At 31.3% G+C, this 21,575-nt stretch overlaps 5 protein-coding genes across 5 annotated transcripts in view; 2 read left to right on the plus strand and 3 right to left on the minus strand.

The window, feature by feature from the left end:
* Positions 1–21,575, plus strand: part of LOC145202058 (uncharacterized) — a 177,452-nt gene that overhangs the window by 68,101 nt on the left and 87,776 nt on the right. The window lies entirely within an intron of this gene.
* LOC149891088 (uncharacterized) overlaps positions 1–21,575 on the plus strand; it is a 107,310-nt gene that overhangs the window by 68,101 nt on the left and 17,634 nt on the right. The window lies entirely within an intron of this gene.
* Positions 6,616–8,386, minus strand: LOC145192428 (serpin B6-like). The gene is made up of 2 exons (XM_080069715.2): positions 7,933–8,386; positions 6,616–7,788 (listed from the first exon to the last, which is right to left on the minus strand). The coding sequence occupies exons 1-2, from the start codon at positions 8,152–8,154 to the stop codon at positions 6,865–6,867; spliced, it is 1,146 nt and encodes a 381-aa protein (XP_079925841.2). The 5' UTR covers positions 8,155–8,386; the 3' UTR covers positions 6,616–6,864.
* LOC145202062 (alpha-2-macroglobulin receptor-associated protein-like) lies at positions 8,380–10,861 on the minus strand. The gene is made up of 6 exons (XM_080074953.2): positions 10,309–10,861; positions 9,923–10,087; positions 9,478–9,716; positions 9,222–9,329; positions 8,937–9,089; positions 8,380–8,777 (listed from the first exon to the last, which is right to left on the minus strand). Exons 1-6 carry the CDS (start codon positions 10,538–10,540, stop codon positions 8,721–8,723), a joined length of 954 nt encoding a protein of 317 aa, XP_079931079.2. The 5' UTR covers positions 10,541–10,861; the 3' UTR covers positions 8,380–8,720.
* Positions 11,023–12,856, minus strand: LOC145202065 (uncharacterized). Its single transcript, XM_080074956.2, has 2 exons — positions 12,601–12,856; positions 11,023–12,342 (listed from the first exon to the last, which is right to left on the minus strand). The coding sequence occupies exons 1-2, from the start codon at positions 12,757–12,759 to the stop codon at positions 11,950–11,952; spliced, it is 552 nt and encodes a 183-aa protein (XP_079931082.2). The 5' UTR covers positions 12,760–12,856; the 3' UTR covers positions 11,023–11,949.

Below are 21,575 nucleotides of genomic sequence, written 5' to 3' on the forward strand. Positions count from 1 at the left end.
TTGTTCTCGCTAAAAACATTTTTTTAATTCCATAAGAAATTTATTTAACTTAATTTTATAAATCTTAATCAACAAGACGACATTACGATAGGCATTGAACCTTCTTTTAATTTTATGGACTATGATAAACTATTCAGCTCTGATCAACCCATACACGACTCTGAACCAAAAACATTGATCGATGAATGCAAAGACATAACCACACACTACAAACAATCTATCACGGAAAAAACACCATCTTGAAATTCATTAAATATAACTCAGAACATGATTACACATCTAAAAACGACGCCATCTTGAATTCCTTAAGTATAGAAAAGTATCAATGCGCCAGAATCCGCTTTTTCTAGTAGTGTTGTGACGGAACAGCTGTCAATACCAGATTTCTTAATGGTTCTTAATTGCTTTGTTCGAATTAGAACTAAAAAGACCTGTCCACTGGTTTATCTGTCAAATACATGCTAATAAACTGCCTCACGGCATCTAGTTCAAAAACTAGATGGAGCTACATCAGGACCTAACGGATGGTCTGGACCAATCGGAAGAGAAATTAAATTGTGTAATACCTTGCCAATAGTCAACTACATTCCTGCCAGTGTCAGATTGCCAAAAATAGACAAAAAATCTCTAAGTTCTGACCAAAAATACTTACTTGATATTTGCAAAGCAATATCTACAGGTTATTGTCCAAACGCTTTGGCTAACCGAAATCCTGGAAAACTTAACCATGCCAGGTGGGTGACCAATGGAAACAGAATATTGAGGTATTATATTGGATGTAGCGAACCGTTACACAGGCTGAGAGAAATAGTTGAGTTTGTTATTAAAGTTTACTTCCAAATGTGGTTAAATATAAGATGTAATCCCTTGTGCACGGAATGTGTTAGACATTTATGGCTAACCATCAATTTATCCAGGTATGCCAGTAGTCAAAAAGAAAGTATCATCGATCCAGTTATACAAAGGAATGGTTTTTTTTCCGCATCCAGAAAACATGCTTCTTGCTATGATATCGGATACTCGCCCAAATGTGAGGAAATTGGCATTACAACTGATAATGAAAGCAAGATCGATAAAAACAAACAAAGTCCGAAAGTTCTCTATACCAAAAATCAATTTTGAAGCAAAAGACTATGTAGATCTAATTGATTTGGAAAAAATGTGAACTAAATGAACCACTGATAACCACTCACATTTCAGATGAAAATTTAATTGAAATGTTAACAAATGTTTATCTTCCAGATGTGCAGCATTTTCCATGCCATACTCAAGGAGTAGAGAGATGCATCAGACTTGTAACCGAAGCTTCAGATCAAGTTTGCGGTTTGGCTGAAAGAGACGGCTTCATTCGTGCAAAACTTGCATCGCAAAAAATAATGCCTTTATTCAACACAAAAAGACAGTTTGAGACAGATCCAAATGGATCAGATAGTTGAACTTTATTACAGCTAAACTTTAAATATTTTTCAAAAATATTTTTCACATAACTTTAATTGTACATTATGGACTGAAGAGCTTGTTTGCCAGAAACTCATTAAACAGTGTTTTTTCTTAAAAACTCAGCGCCCTCTAGCGGCAACTGAAGACATTAAAATATTTTCTTAAAAATTGTAACCATTTTCAACCTGATCATTGTGTAATGTTTAAACTCTAATACAACTCTAGTATATGCATAGAATTTGTTATTTTTATTTTATAAAAAAGGTCAGAAAACGTGTTTTTGTAAGAAAAATAAAACCCTAGCGCGAACTGAAGACATAAAAAGTATACAAAAAAATTTGGCACAATTACTTTTTATAGCATTATGCAACTTTTCCGCTCTATTACAATTTCAAATTCAAAAATAGTTGTTTTTTGATACACCCTATTTTTTACTTGTCATTTGAAGTACAGTCAAAAGGTACTGCTGTTTTCTCCATTTCGAAACGTTTAAATCTCAATTTGTCATTCATATTTATTGAGAACATACAAATAAAGTCGTTATAAAAATAACTTTTCACATTTTTATCATTACCTTTTCTCATTTTGCCAAGTGCATGGTTTGGACACTACAGACAATGTGATGAAATTTATCACATTTTAACCAATGGTAAGTATGGCATTTCATATGAAATGTTCCTTGGATTACGTAACACTAAAACTTAGACTAGTATCTAGTAGGTACGTTATAGCAATCAGTAATACAAATCAGCGTGTCTAGAGTACCAAATCCACATTTTCAAAACTTTCCTACACTCAACCAAACCCCTTACAATGATTCGTAGATCCGCCCAGGGCCGGCAGTAAGAACTTTGGCACCAGGTACTATGACAACTGTAAGGGGTCCTCAGATCTTTTGTTTGTTTATCTCCTTTTGAAACAACAAAAATAAACATGGAAATTTTTCAAAAAACTATAATTATAAACAACAAAGAAAACAAGACATTTGAGACAGACAACTTCAAAAGAGTCAGACCATTGATAAATACATTCTTTCAGTGTAGAAGCTGAAAGGCTTTTCTAACAATGGCAGTTTAGATTACATAATGGTAGAAAAGATTACTTCTCGAAGAGGTCTTGTAGCTACAGGACACGCAGCTTTTTAGAGATTTAAGAAATGAGTCATACCTTTGACCATGTTCTGCTTAAGTTCAAAGACACACATAAGGAAGTTAAAAAATATTAGTTAGAGCATTAACAAGCTATATCTATAAATAATGTTATTAAATTATCTACTTCCTACATTGTTCAAAAGTTTAGGCGCGTTTTCTAAAATACCTTATATCTCCATAAATTCAGATCATTTCACACTTTATTTTAGTTGAATAATGTGATCTTCGATTTATTTATAAATTAAAACTTAATCTAGGTATAAAAATGAAACTGTTTGAGTTATTTGATCACTATTTAAATATTTAACAAAAGTGAAATTAGTTTTGCTCTAAAAAATTACTATTATGGGTAAAAAACAATAACCGAGGAACAAGGATGGAAAATAATTGCTCATCTAGAAGAAGGTACCAAGAGCAATCGAAAAATAGCTGAACTTATTGGAGTTTCAGAAAAATGCGTCAGTACCACCAAGATGAACCACCAAGAATAAACGATATAAACTTTCAGAGAAAGTGGTTGATCTAAAAGGAAAATTTGCGTTTTTAAAGAAAAAAACCGATATGAATAATCAAATGCATTTTAAAAATATTGATAAATCACTAGGTAAATCACTACGTAATCTTTGTTCATTGAAAGTGTTTGTGGTGTATAAATATTACTTATTTACTGGTGCCAGAGAAAAGTCAAGGTCTGGTAGACCTTTGGCAACAACTGGACGTTTTTAGATCAGTTAGAAAGAATCCTAGACTAACTTACAAAGAAATCACTACTCAAGTCAATACGAGCCGGAATATATCAATTTCCAAAAGTACTGTTAGTAGAACTTTGAACAAATACAAAATTGTCTTTTATTATGTTTTGAAAAAACCATTCCTCAGACCATAAGCAAAGAAGACTTAAATGGTGTTGTGAAAAAGGTATTGGACTATTGAACAATAGAAAAAAGTAACTTGAAATAATGAAAGTAACTTTAAGCTTTTTAACCGTAAATCTAATAGTAAAGTTAAAAGAAAGGCTCAAGAAAAGTACCACTTCAGGTATATTAGACCAACATCACAAAAAGGCGGAAGCTCTATTGGTATCTGGCCATGTTTTAACTACAAAGGTATTGGTATGTGCCAAACATATACCGGTAGAATCAACTTAGATTACATGTAGACATCCTGGAAAATAACTTAATTCTAACAATAAATAACCTTGAACTTAGAGGCGGAGATTGGAAGTTTCAGCAAGATAGTGCTACAGCTCATACTGCATAATATACAAAGGATTGATTTGGTAGAAAACGTAAGGGGTAGGGGGCACCAAACAAGATTTGCCTAGGGCACCAGTTCTTGTACTGGCCTTGAATCGAAGTCAAGATGTAAACTGAGAATGTCATTTCTAATTTAATATATAAAAGTAGTATAGAATGAAACTAGATATAATTCATCTTTTAGATCAATTTAAGCTATACTTTCAATTATTTTTATTTTTCATTTTTTTGCTTATGATATTGTAGTTTATTTTAAACTTGTTATCGGGGAGAAAAAATAATCAATGAGGATTCCAGAAATCGAAAAAACTAATTAATCATACAAAAAAATTTTTTATCTAGATCTTCCTTTAATGTCTACTCTAGCACCACATAGTGAAAGTTTTCTAGTATCTTCTCGCCCTGATTGATTCTAAAGATTACCAAGATTATCTGTAAAAGTAACCTCTAGTGCCAGCTATGACGGCGAGGACTTCTTAAAACGTGACAAAGTAAATGCTTTCATCGGGACGTGAGAGACTTCGACCGTCGTTATCTGGGACAATACAACACGAAAATGATGGGGAGCAATATTTAGTAAGATATTAACCCTTTCATGCATCAATTATTTTTCCGTAACTAACATAACTCATAAAAAATCATCTACAAAATGATAGCGGTACTATGAAATGTTAAAGTAGACTTTTTCTACAGCCTTTTTCAACTCTCCTTTATAAAATAGTATTGTTTTCAATCGGTTAGAACGCACCATTTGAATTGGGGAAGCTTAGTTTAATTTGTTGTTATACAACAACCCAGCGCATGAAAGGGTTAAGATAAATCGAATTTTCTGAAGTCTGTTAAAAAAGTGCTAACTCTTTTTACGCATTTAAAACAGCAATATTTTTGGTGCGACTGGTGTGTACTTTAATTGCACAAAAGAACATTGCTGTTTTAAACATTTGAAGAGTGCTATTTTAGTAAAATTCAGAAAATTCGATTAAGTGAGTTAAAAGTTTTTAATCGAATAGATAGATAATCTGCGAAAAAAGATTGAAACAAAACAGCTAAATGATTATTATTAATATTGCATGAATATTGCATAAGTATTACATAAATATCACATAAATATTAGATAAATATTATTTAAATATTACTTAAATGTTACAAACCCTCGCGACAAACTAATATACCTAATAAAAGTAATTAATGAAAAGTTAATAAAAATGGACAATAACTTGTTAAATGTTTTCGAAATTTTTCCTACTTCAACTTTGTTAACCGCCTCCAGACGAAGCCTGAACATCTTGCAGGTGTTCTTGATGTACATGATGGAGAGATCTTCATATGGCTTCCAAATGGATCAGCAAATATCATTTACGTTAGTATACTGTTTGCAATGAGTCCCAGTCTAAACTTGAGCTCATACGCTGAAGTCCAAAGGATTCATGTCTGGTGCGCTAAAGGGCCACAAATTTTATCCCAGAGGTTGATGTTTTCTCATAACCAGTTTTGAACTGATTTGCTAAATGACAGGGAGCCCCATCTTACAGTGAAATACCAAGATCGGGCCCCCTGTTTAAGTACTCCTTAGCCCCCATTCCAAAGCCAGAAGGCAGAATTACTAGCGGCATCTTGAGGCCGTTTGAAGCAATCAATGCAAGCACCATTATCAGCCTTGAGTGTTTTGTGTGTCTGATAGATTTGGTGTCTCAGGGCTTTCTTAACTTTTAAGGTAGAGATGTATCTGTTTGTCCTCTGTGAAATACTTCTTATTAGAAAACAAAATTTCTGGAGTTCTTGAGAAATCAAAACAGCTTCTTCTTTTTTGAAGCTCAATACTTTAAGACGATTAAAAAAAAAAAAATTCAATACCTAGCTCTAAATTTGACTCCGAGGCGGTTGTGATTAACCCTCCTGATGATCTTCTCCAACACCTTTATTTCCCTGACCATCACCTTAATGGTCTTGAGAGACTTCATTTCCCTGACCATCACCTTAATGGACTTTTTTGCAACAAGACACTAGTCTTTTTTTCTTAGCTTTTTTTTTAACATAACCCTTACTCAACAAACAGTTTTTGATATTGTAAACTGTCTTTCTGTACACATTATGGATCTTGAACATTTCTAAAGATTCAAAACTCGCATGGAGAGCCCTGACAACCTGTTCACAAATTTCTTTTTAGATTTCTTTTTAAACTTCTAAAGTATTAGATTTATTGTTTGGGCTATGCTAATGGCTGAAAAAATGACAGCAACATTTGAATTATTCCTCTTTTCTAACACACTTTAAGACACATCTCTAGGACTCACGCAATACTGTGTAAAGTGTGAGCCATGTTTCGCGGACATTTGAAATTGAGAAAAATTTGCGCACTCCAATCATTTGATTATTTGCAATTTTGATATTTTTAACAAGCAAGTGCGATACGCATTATCGTGATCGTATATATTCGAATATTTGATTTTCATCAATAAAAAAAAAAAAGAAATAATTTTGCAAACTATTGAAATCTTTTCTAAGTGTTCCGGGCTTTCGGACGTGAATGCAACTACAGGAATCTGATGTGTTGAGGATTATTGTTAGGCTACCCAACAGGTTTACAATCAATTTCACAATCGTAACCACCACATGAAAAACTTAACAGAGAAATGTTTTACTATTACTTCGTAAATACGTCACTTCGTGAATGCGTTACTTCGTAAATATTTGATACATCTTCGAAGTTTTTGAAATAACTTTTATGCCATTTAAACCAATTCGGTAAAATTCAAAATACAAATGTATTTGTGTAAGTCATATCTTCAAGATTTATATATATTATTATCATTATTATAAAGAAATTATTGCCTGCACTCCGACACAACTCAAGTATAAAAGATAGAAAAATTCCACTCAAAAACTAAAACAAGACATCTCTAAAAAAAATGTTAGAAAAAATACAAAATATACTATGTAGATTGAGACAAATAAAAAGATTACTGGAGGTGTATAAACCTAAATAATCACTCCCGCACCGCACAACTAACTAATGCTTATTTAGGGTTGCAAAACCTTCCTGCAAATAGTACTAACTCATGAGCAACGTCATAAATCAAGAACAGGAAAGGGTGATCAGCCTTAAATACTGGCGACAAACGCATGCATCTATTTGCAATCAAAACAGCAGTAGCCGCAGCTGCTTCAGTCCCCTCTTCATTAACCTCTACGAATGCTTTATGAAAGATATTAGAAACAAACAAATCATTTGAACTACTTATCCCGCTTAAGTTCGATTTTGACTCGGAAAACAGATCCGTCATTCCCAGCGCCATCAGAGACTCTTTCAGGCTGCTCATCGTCGAGAATGTAAACTTGGGGATGTAAATGTCGATATTTACTTCTCGTGATTTTCTCCAGATTCGAAGCTTATTTAAGAAAGTGTCCGGAGGTAACAACTTCAACTCAAGAGCATGCAGACCATCAATTTTATTGGGTAAAATAACCATCATCTCCATCATGTCACCCTTGTAAGGTACTGTCAAAACTTGAGAGTCAAACTCTTCATCGTTAAACAACTTAAAATTATTTTTCTGATACATCATCGACACGTTTGTAGCAGAATTCATTGATACGTGAAACGTAGAAGATTGGGTATTTTGTTTTTTAAAAGCATGCTCCCATAACGCGTTGAAGTAAATGGCGTTTGTAATAATCATTCGAGTGTCGGCAGAAACATCCTGACCCGAAATAACGTTTTTTATTTTACCACGAGTTTTAGAATCTACCCATTGGTTGATTATTTCAACAGCATGCAGGGGATCATTTATGAAACCAACGTTTGATACTTCGGCATCATAAAACGTGCGTAGCATATGTTCAAACTCACTCTTGATCGCATAGCTGCTTTCAACCCAAATATGATTGCCAATATCAACAACGACGCCGTTGTCATGAATACTTGACAGTCTCTCAAAACTCTATAAAGTAAATAATCGAGTTTTTATGAAAAGTTGCAGTTTTTTTTTTTAAAAAAAAAGAAACAGCAACAACAAAACAATTAACACTGTTATTTTTTCTAATTTTAACCTTGGTCCATGAACAAGAGCATAATAAAGTACTACCTTTTTAAATCCGGCATGAAAAGCTTCATTTTCTGGATCGCTATTTGTCTTCATAACTAACTTCATTTGCTCACCTGTGTTCTTACGAGAGCCACAAAAAACAACCGATAGTGCTGCATATATGCTGAACGGTGAAAAGAAGATATTGTCTGTATCTTTTGCACCTTTCACAATCTCAGTATACAACTCCCAGGTAAATTGATTTATCGAAACACTCGTCATTTATGAAAATACTTGTTATAAGACTGAAATAAAACACCTCCCATCATAAACTGCACATATTTTACACATTGCATTCCTTATATTGCAAGAAGAATGTTAATATTCTATTGTTTTAAGAATTTCGGCTAATTCGTTCATAAACACCTCATTAATACTATAAAAACACTTATTCGTTCATTCAGATTACTAGATGACCAGGGAAACAACAAAAAATAAAAATCAGTATTACATCAAGAATGTATATTTTACATGTGACGAAAAACTTTTAAGCTTTAAAAAAAAACTTTTCTCTTTATCACAATTAAAGCAACTTAATTCAACATAAACAAACCATTTTAACAACTGCAACATTTGTCCTGTGGCCTTCATGGTGCATTTATTTGTACAAAAACAACGAAGTTAAAAATAAATAAAAACTAAAAACTACATTTTACATGGCTACAATTTAAATAATAACTGTTATAAACATATATAAATAAATATTAAAGCTGACTGCAAAACTTAGCCTCAGAGTAAACATGGCTATTTATAACCAAATCTAGATGAAATCAAAGCTCCACTCTAGGTCAAAGCTCCACTCTAGGTGAAATACGGCTATACATTGTAGCATAATACTTTTTTACCTATTGACAAATAGATCAACCAAATGTTAACTAAATGTAAAAACATTATCCGAATGAGTAGCATTTTATAGTTATCAATAGATATATTTATTCTACAACAATGTTTAATCTTTCTTTTAAACATCTGTAAGTTTGATAGACATGCAAATAAAGTCTTACATATTTCTGGTACTCTTTGACTTTCAGGGAAGCATAGTCATACTCTTCTTTCAGCTTTGCTCCCTCATTCTGTATTTGATTATGAAGTTGCTTACTTTCTTTCTCCCAGTAAACCAACTTATCTATTCGATTTTGAAAGTGGCGCAACTCATCCTTTAAAAAAAACAACTCTTAAAACTGCATTAAGCCTGAAAAACTTTTAAATGTTTTAAAAGTAACAACTTGCCTTAGTAATAAACTTTTTTTTCTTCCAAAATAAATACACAAAAAAACAAACTAGAATACTTTGATAGATTTAAGCTCTTCATGATTAAACTGGCCAGAGAACTTAGCTTTGTTCCACAAGTCAATCACTCTTTGGTCAAAAAAACTCTCGCCCATCTCTTTGTTAACCTTTAAAAACAGATTAATTTGTTCATTAAGCAACTGTATTTTTATTTATATCACTCCAGCTTCTCTGGAGTAATATAAATAAAATCGGCTCTCACTCACACATAGAAAAAAGCACAGTAATTGCAAGCTAAAAGCAGAAAAATAGTACCTTCTTACTAACTTCTTGTATACGACTGTTGATATTATCATATTCTTCTTTTAACTTGTACCGCATTTCAGCCAGTTTTTTGCTGTGTTTTGCAGCCTCGTACTGATAATTAGGGCTATTGACATCGCTAGGACCACTTTTTTCTGTTTTAGCTGAAAGTTTCTGAAACCCATTTATTGTTTCTTGTAAATGCAGCAAGTTTTTGAATAAAGCTTGGCGCTCACTTTCATTATACTCTGCTAAAAAATGTTTATGCAATTAGTTTTTGACAATCTAATAAACTTCTGTCTTTTGTAAAATTTAACACTGAAAAGTTTGCATCTAAATATTATTCATAAATATAAGAAAATCTTGCAAACCTTAGGTTTTACAAAGTCATATAGTAAAATCAAACTTTACAGTAGCAATAAAGAGACAAAAATTATATTCAGATCTTAAGTCTTACATTCAAATTGAACAGTTTTCCATATATTCTCAAGCCGATCATCAGAAAATGTAGGTGATTTGACATCCATATTTAATGTGCTAGATGTTTCTTCTAATCTGTATAATTGCAAAATCTCTGCTAAATGTTCTTGAATAGAAGACTCTAACTCACTATCTTCTTTACCTGGTTAAGTTGTGAGTGTAAATTTAGCCATAAAAATAGATAAAAGGCAGAAATAATCACAGCTTATGTATTACTTTAATTATACATTTTGTGCCACCCACTTACCTGTACAAAAGAAAACAAAACAAAAAAAAAACGCTTAAATTTTCAACCAAATGGTTAGTTGCTTAATCTATTATGCAGATTTAAATTCTATGACACCAAAATAAAATTTGCATTACCTTCTTCTTGGAGATGCTTTAATGCCAATTCCTCTTTATCTAATTTCCTTAGAGATAATTCTAACTGACTCAACTTTATTGGAGATAGAAGCTTAACAGCCTTACTCCATAAGTCATTGTACTTGGATAGTTGAAATACAACATTTAAATCAACTTCCATCTTTTCTGCAGCTTGAGTAAAAGCAAGTTGTAGAGAGTAGATAGCCAGTAAAAATTTATACATTTCTTTCATTTAAACAAAAGGAAAATATAAACACATAGATATTTAAGTAACTTTGAAAGACCTAAATAGTTATATAATAAGAACATGCTAGAATGAAATAAAATCCTGTAAATTTCATCCTAAAAAGGTTAAAATAAAAGAATTTTAAAAGTTGTATGTATAATGGTTTCTAACCATGAAGCAGTTTACTGCAATAATGATAAAGTTTAAAGCATGCTAATAGTAAAGCCTGCACTTGATTGAACCAACTAAAGTAATCAAATGAGATTTCCATTATTGATATCATGCTACAGACACTTAGCCATAATATTAGTAACCTGAAACTTAATAAGTAAAAAATTTGTGAGAATCATTGAGTGTGAAAAAGTTAAAAAAATTTCCTAACGTTACTTTAACCATTTGTTCAATAACCAGATACTCAGGTACCCACCCTGCTCTGTAGTGAAAAAACAAAATTCTCATGTACAAAACTTATTGTGAAAGTGAGAAACTTTTTTTCTTTTCTTATAACAAGTTCTAACAAGTTAAAAAATTCTACCTTAGAAACTGAAATGGATACCCAGTTACTGACCAGACAGTTAAATCATTGGGATATGAAATCATTAATAAATATAATGGAAATCAATTTTGAAAAAGTGAAACCCTTGCCAACTGTTATCTCTTGATGTTAAATTTCCTGTGATTGAATAGGCAATGTGGTAATTGTAGTTGTATACAAACAATTTAATAAACAACAGATAGTTGTATAGTGACATGGTCATATATTGACAATATGTTTAAACTTAACAAATTTTGAACTTTTGTTTGGTTTATACTAAGTTCTGGTTCCAAAAATCCTCTTTTTTAATAAAGCAGTAATTATTAGCTTTCATGTATTATGAATGTAAAGGAAATAATTCAAAAAATGTTTCAGCTTGCAATGCTGAATTATATATGATGCAATGCAGGATAGGTTTATGACCTTTCATTACTGAGCATACTCATAAGCAAAGAAAGATAGTTTAGTATGAGCCACCCATTAGCATAATAATCTCTCTGTATTTAAGAAGTCCCCTGTGTATCTCCATTATAGTGTTTTTGACAGTCACCTTATGGCTAATTAAGCCAATTACAGAACTTAAAGGTGTTTAATGTTTGTGCAGACTGGTGTTCACTACAGTTCTTCATTAGAAATAGAAGAGATAATTATAAAAAGCAAGTCCTACTTCAACTTACTTCAGAATTTCAACAAGACTCTCAAAGAAAAATATTTATGTTTAATATAATTAATCTGATGTTATGTAGTAGTTAAAGTTGTTATCTCATGGTTCATGCATGATAAAACATTTAAATATATTGTGCAATGTTGGAATGTTAAACTTCTTTTCAACTCCTAACAAAACTACCATATGATTATGTACATATATGTGTTTATACGTTTATACAATTTTTTCAAAATTAAAATTGATTTTCAAACCCCAGTCAGGTCTTGATTTAAAAGTCATTTCATTTTTCCATGCTAGTTTAAAACCACACTTTAAAGCAACATTATGGCTTTTCACATTGTCCTCGTCACAACAAATCAAAAATCTTTTAGCCATTAAATTTTTAATAGCAAAATCTATAATACATGATACAGCTTCATGAATGTAACCATTTCCAGTATAATTTTTATGCAACCAGTATCCAATTTCATAAGTTTTCTTTTCTGAATCAACTTCATTTTGTAATATGACACCACATTGTCCTATAAGCTGCTGAGATCCAGTTAAATAAATACGAAATGCATAATGAGGATCCTGTGCCACTCTTACAAGGGCCTTTAAGGTTTCCTAAACAAATTACATTTTATATATGAATATTATTAAGGTATATATGTGCATAAGATTACATGAATAAAATGTCTACGTTATTTATGTAAGATATAAGTTACATCTTATTCAATTTATTGACATAATTCTTTAAATAATATTTTATTCATAAGTATATTTTGTGTTTAACTGTTTATTAATAATAAATATTACTTGTTATATCATCAAACTTATAAAGAACCATTATAAATAAATGCAATTTTATGAACAAGTTCATACTTCAATACTAGGAGTATTTATAGACCAAGGTAGCCATTGCCCTAATGTGTCAAATGAATCAGTTACAACAACATTAATTTCAGCAGCATGTAAATCAGGATGGATACGTTTTAAGGTTAGCCTGTCTGATGTTAATGATACTTCTTTAAACTCAGACATGGAGAACTATTTAAGAAACTTACAACTAAAAGATGAAAGCCTGCATTAGATTTTAAACGTGCACACACGCAGATAAACATACTCAAAATATAAACATTATTCATTACTCAATTGCAGATTCATTGAAAAAAAAAACTATGAAATACGAATAAAAGTAATAAGATTTTAAGTAAAATTAGTCCCATGAGCTCTTTTTTTCGTATTTTATATATTTTTTACTTTATGTACAAATTTTATATAGATTTATATTGATATTTGTCTAGCTTTTTTCTTGATAAAATTTAAACTATAAATTTCAATGTTTTATAAATATTATAATGAAATGTTATCTAAAATATAAAAAAATAAGAAATTTACTTATAGTCTTTTAAATCGCACACTGATTAAGTGTATAATAGGACCATAAGTGCAAAATAGTAAAATCATGGAAAACAAAAAATGAAAGGCTTGTTTAAAATAACTCGCATCCTTTATTCTTATATTACAATATGATTCTAAATTTAACATATAAATAATTTAAGTAGAGGCACTTCATCTTTTAATTCAATTTAAACTATACTTGAAGTGTTTGTAAAAGAAAGTTCTAGTGCTGGCTATGACGGCGAGGACTTCGTAAAACGTGACAAACTTTACACTTTAATCAAGACTTTGAGCGCCCTTATCTGGGACAATATTTATACAAAGTTAATATGATGAGGGACTATATTTAGTAAGCATCTGCGTCTCGTTATTTTTTTTATTCGAGACGAGACTAGACGATGATATCCGGGATACAATTTTTAAAATCCGAAAGAAAAGTTTCTGTCCCGGTTTATAACTTCATTCCGGGACAGTTTATTCGTCAATTTTTTCCGGGACATTTCTTGTCTCGTTATGCTTGTTCCGGTTCATTTCAGAGAAAACGATTCCGAGACGCAGACCCTTAATATTTAGTTGGCATCGGTTTATCGGTTTTTAACGGATAATAACCCATAAAATATAAACTTCAAAATTAGATTTTAATATAAATCATATTTTCTGAAATTTGTTAAAACAGCAATTTATACACGTTTAAAACAATAATAATTTTAGTGCGACAAATTTATACTTATACGTAAGTGTCATTTAAAATTTGTTTTAAAAGTGAGTTTAACGACTTTGATCGAATAGATAGATTTTCTTTTCTGGAATCTTGTAAGTTTCTATGTCTGAATATGTAAACCGTTTTAACTCTATTCAAACAACTCGCGTAGAACGTTTTACATTATTCGTAACTGTTCTTTAAAAATCGAAAAACCAACCGATACTTATTATTTAGAATGTTTAGAGAAAGTCCATACAATCATACAAAAAACAAGGAAATGATTAACTTCTGAAGTGGAGAAATAAATTTTTAAAGTGGTTAATTGGCACTTCATTTATAATTTTGTTACATTTTAACTAAAAATCGGTGCACAATAGGGTTATGACTTTCTGACTTTTTCGAAAAAAATTAATTTCCTGTGTCATAAATCGATGAACTTTTGTCGGAAAACATTGAAAATATGTTCAATTCTTCTCGATTGTAAAAAAAGGTAATCTCGCATTTAGAATGACGATTCGTCATTTATTTAAGCTTGTAGCTGCTTCGGCTAATACGTGTGGTTTGCTGCAAATCATTTAAAACTTGTGTGTAGATTAGAAGTGTTTAGAACTTTAGAACATTTTGGAAAATTCCAGAATAATTTAGGCGACTTTAGAACATTCTGGAGTAATTTAGAATATTCTGGAACAATTAAGAATATTCTAGAACAATTAAGAATATTCTAAATTGTTCTAGAATATTCTTAAGTGTTCCAGAAAGTTCACTGGAAGAAAAGTGCAGAATGCCTCTCTAAAAGCAAATTATCGAACGCTACCATTTCATTTTCGCTACCATATTACATTTCCTTGGACGAAAAATCAAAGAAAGAACAGAGCGAATAGCAGAAATTTTTTGAGGAAAAGTGACATTTTCAGTTGATCAGGTTTCAGAAATTAGCCAACATTAGTGTTCGGCACAAATTCAAATAGTTTGATCAAATATGCGTCAAATGTTTGAAATGGCCAAATTCAAATCTTCCTATTTTGAATTTAGATCAAATTCAAATCTTTCCAAGATTTGATGTATATTTGAACGTTATTTAACTTATTTCATTTATTAATTTTAGTTATCTGAATCTATAAATTTTATTCATATTGCAGCATTTTTTTACTATTTCTCACACATTACAGCTTCTTTTATTCTTTTTAATCCAACCAAGACTTCAAGCACTGGCAAGCTTGAATGGTTTGGATATTTGTCAGATCGAGATTTCCACCAAAGTAATATGTTGCTATTATTGCCGCCATCTATCTTACTTGTATCATTACAATAGTTTTCAAACTCATTACATGGGTTTGATGAAACACGCGATTTGAACGGGGTATATTTTGAAACGTTTTGAATGCTTGTAGCAGTTGTACCATTGCTTGGGGCATAATTGATTTGATATTCACAATTGACTGTGTCCATAATCTTTGTATACGACTCGCTGTTTGCGCCCTTATCATTTTTGTAATATTCAATACCAAATCTTGGGTCCAGGACAGTGCAGATAGTAAAGCAGTCACTAGTCAAATTATAATATTTTGACATTTTTGCGAGCGCTGCAACTGTAGAGCGGTGTAGATTATCTTCAGGGTTGGTTTTTGTGGTCATCCATTCAGTAATGTGAGCCAAAAGAATATTGAAGAGAGGAACCACCAAAGACAATGTGGAATATGAATCACCACTAATGAGCTGGGTAAATTCCTTGAATGGTTCAAGATACAAAACAATTGTTTCAAACCTGTTCCAAACATCTGCTGAAATTGATAGAAAACAGTCTGGATTGTTTGCAGTTGAGTCAAAATCGCAAAAATACGCAATGAAACCAACTTTCAATTCCATTGCTCGTTTAAGCATATCAGCTGTTGAGTTCCATCTATTAGGGACATCAAGTATTGGTTTTAAGGTGCAATTTGATTGCTGGAAACCTTTGAACCTAGAATATGATTGAGGACTGGATCGGATTTTTTTAATTCCTGTTCTAAGTTTTACAAGATCATCTTTCAAAACATCCAAACCTGCTTGCGCGCCCAAATTCAGCACATGAGCAAAACACCGGATATGCTCAAAGGTGGTTTTAATTTCGTACTTGGAATTTAAAATATCCATAAATCAATTATTATTGGAAGCATTATCTAAGGTAATGCCCATTCCTTTGCTTGTAAGACCGAATTCAATCAAAACTGACAAGAATGCATTAGATAAATTTGAACCTGAATGGGAATCAGGCAAGGATTTGAAATCAAGAGTTTTGGCATGTAGGTTCCAGTCTTTGTCAATGTAATGAGCCGTTATGCCCATAAAAGCAATGTTGTTGGGTGATGTCCAGCAGTCAGTGGTGAATGAAAACTTTGAGTCAAGATTCAAAAAAAGGGTCTTTAGCAATTGTTTTTTGGTGTTGTAAGTGTCCATTATCTGGCTTTTTAATTGGCGCGCACTCATGATTGACAAATTTGGTTTCAGTAGAGTGAGTAGTTTACGAAAGTGGCTGGACTCTACCTCATTAAATGATTGATCATTCTTGACAATCCAGCTAACTAAGTATTCATTGAATAGATCTGGAGAATAAACGATTGGTGTCATTATCATGTCATCTAAACGTCGTTGCTTTGGTTCTCTGTCCCCAAGTAATTCGCTTTTGTGTTGAGAATTTAAATGGTTCATTAGATTTGTTGTCCCACCTTTATTGTAAGCATACTTGTTCTTGTGCTTTGGACAATGCTGGCATATGGCCTTGGTTTTGTCATGCTCATCAACTGTGAAATGATCCCATACAATTGATTGTGAACGTTTGGTGGTTTTTGTAACAGAAAAAGATTCGGGTTCTGGATTATCCGACATAATTAGGAATGTAATATATATTTCTGAAATAGATACATTTCAAGGTTGTTTACAAATAGTAAATATACTAATATTAAGTAAACACCTAATGAAAATGATTAAAATAATAATGGTTTAAATAATAAAAATAATATTAATAATAATGATAACAATAATAATAATTATATATAAGTCACTTGTCTTTATAAATACAATAGCTACATAAACAAAGTTAGACAGTTACAAACAGTTAAAACTGATAAAACGTAAAAGTAAACAATGACATATAGCAACTATTATAATGAAAAATAATTAATGAAAATAAGAATAACGAATATTAAAATAAATTTGAATTTGAATACACGACGGAAAATACAAACAATAGACAAACATACAAGACAATATACAAAAACGCACAGAAAATTAATAAAATTAAAAAAAAAATTCTTTGCTTTCAAGCAAGCCATTATTATATTTTTTTATCATTTTCTTTTTTCGAATGATTGTTTCTTTCAATGAATGTTTTTCGATTCGTTATTGTTTTACTTTTTCCATTTTTATTGTGGTTAAATTGTATTTGCAATTTTTTCTTTTGATTTTTACATATATTTTTTTCTACGTTTTTTCTTTTAATCTTGTACTTTGTTTACATTTCTTTTCTTTTTTTCTTTCTCTATGCTCTTTACTTTCTCTTTAATATTAACAAACTTTAATTAAAAACTCTTTTTTTTTTTTTTTTTCCGTTATTGAAAGGCGACCGCCATTCCGGAAACCACTGCAAAGACCCCGGAATAAAGTGATATATATGTTTGCGGGCCTGTAAAATTTGGCGTTTTTTTTTCAAACGCAAAAATTGAGAACAAAGTGAATATTTGAAAATCAAATCCGAATCCTCCAGATATTTGTCAAATCAAATTCAAATCTATCCCCTCAAAGAACAGTTCAAATTCAAATCTTTAAAGGTTTGACGTATATTTGATTTTGCCGAACACTAGCCAACATCAGCATTGCAAGGTGTAATTCCAAGCTATACTAGCAATCCAGGCCTTCATTTTAATTCATTCAACAAGGACAGTTCTACAAAGAGTATGCCGATTTATATCGTATGGCTGGGCAGACCATTGGTTTACAGACCAACTGTACAACGAAAACAACTTTAATAACTTGGCTGAAGTACTGAATTCATAAAAAAAAAAAAAGGCTTTAAGCTCTTTGAAAAATCACTGGAAGCGAGAACCATCTATACTAGAGATCCCCAGAAGTGATCAAGGCGCAGAGCGCGCAATCAAAGTATTGGAAGAAATGTATTCGTTATGAAAAAATAAAGACAAATTACACCTTCTATTCCTTCTATGCAACAAGCAAGAGCAAGGTCTTAATCATTGTTGGATTGAAATTTTTTTGTATTACATGACTATGACATTCTAAATACATTTAAATACATAGTAGTACTTATGTCAAATTTGATTTTTCAATGGCGGGATGAACTTTTTCAAAAGATACGCAAATAATAGTTCGTTTCGTGGTTTTTAGGTAAAAGTTCATCAAACTACAGTACAGGAGCATGGGGTTGAAAAAAAGTCATAACCCTAGTGCACAACGCATCGCTCTGATAATGAAAAAGGAAATAACCTAGTATGTAGAGAACTGTTCAACATTTTGAAGCAACTTTTTTCACAAAACATCAATCATGAGATATTGTTCGTTTATATATATATATATATATACAGTACTGTGCAAAAGAAAGTAGCACCTAAAAGAATTTTTATATATTCAAGACAAAATGTCAAACAAAATGAAATTAAAACAAAGATATATGTACAAACATATTTTTTATTAAATTGTGTAATATAATACAAGTTTTATTAAAAACATTTAAATTTATAACTATACATAGAGACTTAATTAATATTTAGTGTGACCACCATTATTTACAATAACATCTTGGAGCCTTTTAGTTATACTTTTATACAGATTTTCAATAAATGTGATGGGGATATTATACCATTCTTCTTTTAGAACATTCCAAAGTTCATTTACATTCTTTGGCAACCTTTCCATCTTCTTTCTGTCTAAGTAGTCCCACACATGTTCGATTATGTTCAAATCAGGGCTCTGAGGAGGCCAAGGCATGGTTTTAAGCACTCCCTCCTCTTCCAAATTTGACAAACAATTTTTAACTAATTTGCAAGTATGTTTGGGATCGTTATCCTGTTGTATGATAAAATAATCCCCGATTAGTTGTCGTCCAGAAGGCACAGTATGATTATGTAAAATATTTTTATATTTTTCACCTGTAAGCTTTTCTGTTATTCTAACATTGTCCCCTACCCCTTTTATTGAAATACACCCCCAAACTTGAATATTTCCCCCACCATGTTTAATAGTTGATGCTAGACATGGCTCTTTCAATGCCTCTCCCTTTCTTCGCCTAACATACTGACGTCTATTCGTCCCAAATATTTGAAATTTAGATTCGTCTGTAAACAATACCTTGTCCCATTGATTTTTCTGCCACTCTTTGTGCTCTCTGGCGAACTTTAATCTTTTTTCTTTATTACCTTTGCGTAGTAAAGGTTTTTTAATAGCTACACAGCCTTTTAATCCAGATTTTATAAGAGATCGTCGCACAGTAGATGCATGTACTAAAGTTCCACTAGCTCTTTTAAGATCTTGAACGAGTTCTGCGCTTACTTTCTTGCGATTTCGTAGCGCTGTTATTTTTAAAAACTGTTCATCACGTAGGCTTAACTTCTTGGGACGACCAGACCTCTTTTTTTCCACTACATCACCAGTTTCATTATATTTTTTAACTATTTTTTGAACTGAGGCTCGTGAACAATTCACACGTTTGGCTATTTTAACTATATATATATATATATATATATATATATATATATATATATATATATATATATATATATAAAGTCCGGTCTTTTTTAAAACCGTTTTCAATCGGGTTTTTTAGCCGGTTTATCCGGAGTAATTCGATATTTGATTAAAAAGATAAAAAAAAGTATTTTTTTGATATTTAAAAATCTAAGTCTGATATATCAGTTTATCTTTTTTAGGGGTTATAGACATTTTTTGTCTCCTGCTTATGTTATTTCCTTTTTTTACTTAACATGAAAATATAAACATTTTGTTGTAAATAAAAGTAAAACAAAAATTTCAAGAGTTTCAATCCCTTCAATTACAGAATGCATGTTTAATGACACTTTATTACAGAATGCATGCTGAAATAGGTTTTTAACAATATGTTGCTCTGAAAATAACCGCTTTTTAAAAAGTTGCTTATCAATTGCAGCTGCATGGATAATGATACTTTCTTGATTTCATTTCTTAATGTTGTGAGGAGGGAGAATGAAATTAAAAACAACGACCGAAAAAGACGCACACAAGATGACTCGTCAACTCGTCTTCATATAAATAAATGATAAAGCAAAAAGAATTAAGTTAAAAACAACAATTGAGAAAAGACGTACACACGGAGACTTATTCAACTTGTAATTTCAATAAACGATAATGCGACAAGAAGAAAAGTTAAAAACAACTGGGAAAAGACGTAAACACGAAGATTCATCAACCTGCCATATAAATAAATGAAAAGGTATCGCAACCCGAAAACGTGTAAAAACTATAAAAGTCCAAAAAAAAAAGAGTCTTACGGTTAAGAGAAGAGTTTTAAAGAGAGAGAATTCTTGTGATTGAAATTTATTAAGATAAACAAGATGTTTTATAAGTGAAGAAAAGCGAAAAAGAAGAAGAAACTTTTGATAATCAGAGGAAGTAAAGAACTAAATAGAAATCAGAAAAAATATTGATTTAAAGAAGAACCAGAAGTTTCAAATAAAGAAGAATACTCTAACTTGTATCTATCACAGATGCGTATATTTTAGACGTATATTAGACATCAAAAAAACGTCTAATTACAGAGATTCTATTTATGTCCAATTCTAGACGCATATTAGACGCACTTTTTCTGCTTTAATGTTAATTGTCAGACATGAGAAGTTTTCACATCATACCAATAACTGAATGATATAGAAATATTTATTTTTAGGTCGAGAGTGTTTAAAAAAATCAAGAACTTTTAATTTTTTGTACTCATAAATCAAAACTTATTTTATACACTTTTATGGGGCGATTTCGCCATTTATGGGGAGATTTCGTCAGTGTAAAAAGAGTTTTATGTGATATTTAACTAAATGAAGAACATTTTTGCACACATGTCGATGCTAAAGCAGACTTTACAAGCCCATTCATAACAAGAAATGCATTGAAGCAAATATTCTGATTAATCTAAATATGCCACACTAGGGAAAGGAAATATTTAAGTTTTTTCTAAAACCGATTTTTCGAATAAACCGCAGTTTTCAATGTTTTAAAAACCGGTTTTCCGGTTTTCTAGTATATTTTTTTATAATATATATTTCAGGGGAACAACAGCAGCAAAAATATAAATATATATAGCAGCAACGTCATATACAATTGAGCAGCAAACAAATAAGTCTTTTTAAAATAAGTCTAGATTGCCTATATAGAACCTCACAGACAGCCTAGTGGATTCCATGTGCGAGGCAGAGTTGATGGTCTGGTAAAATTGAGCTACCAAAATTTTTTCATTACAGCAGTTCCGTCTGTGGTTACTGCAACAAGGCACTACTGCAATTACGTTACTGCAACTACATCACAGGCAAACCGTTGCCCAAATTCTTTCAGTTTCTCGTCAAAAATTAACATTAAAACAAACATAACATTTCTCTGCTTACACAACATTTTTCTGTGTGTGTGGTGTGGCAGCCACACCACACACACATCAATGAGTTACTTTTTTGCTGTTACGTTTATCAACATTCCATGAATTTGGTTCCTGGGAATTAATTAGTGATTTTAAACGCTATAATAA

This window comes from Hydra viridissima, unplaced genomic scaffold, assembly GCF_058129835.1.
Source record: "Hydra viridissima isolate aposymbiotic clone 2 unplaced genomic scaffold, HvirCarnegie_v1 scaffold_3, whole genome shotgun sequence".
In the NCBI taxonomy this organism is placed as follows: domain Eukaryota; kingdom Metazoa; phylum Cnidaria; class Hydrozoa; order Anthoathecata; family Hydridae; genus Hydra; species Hydra viridissima.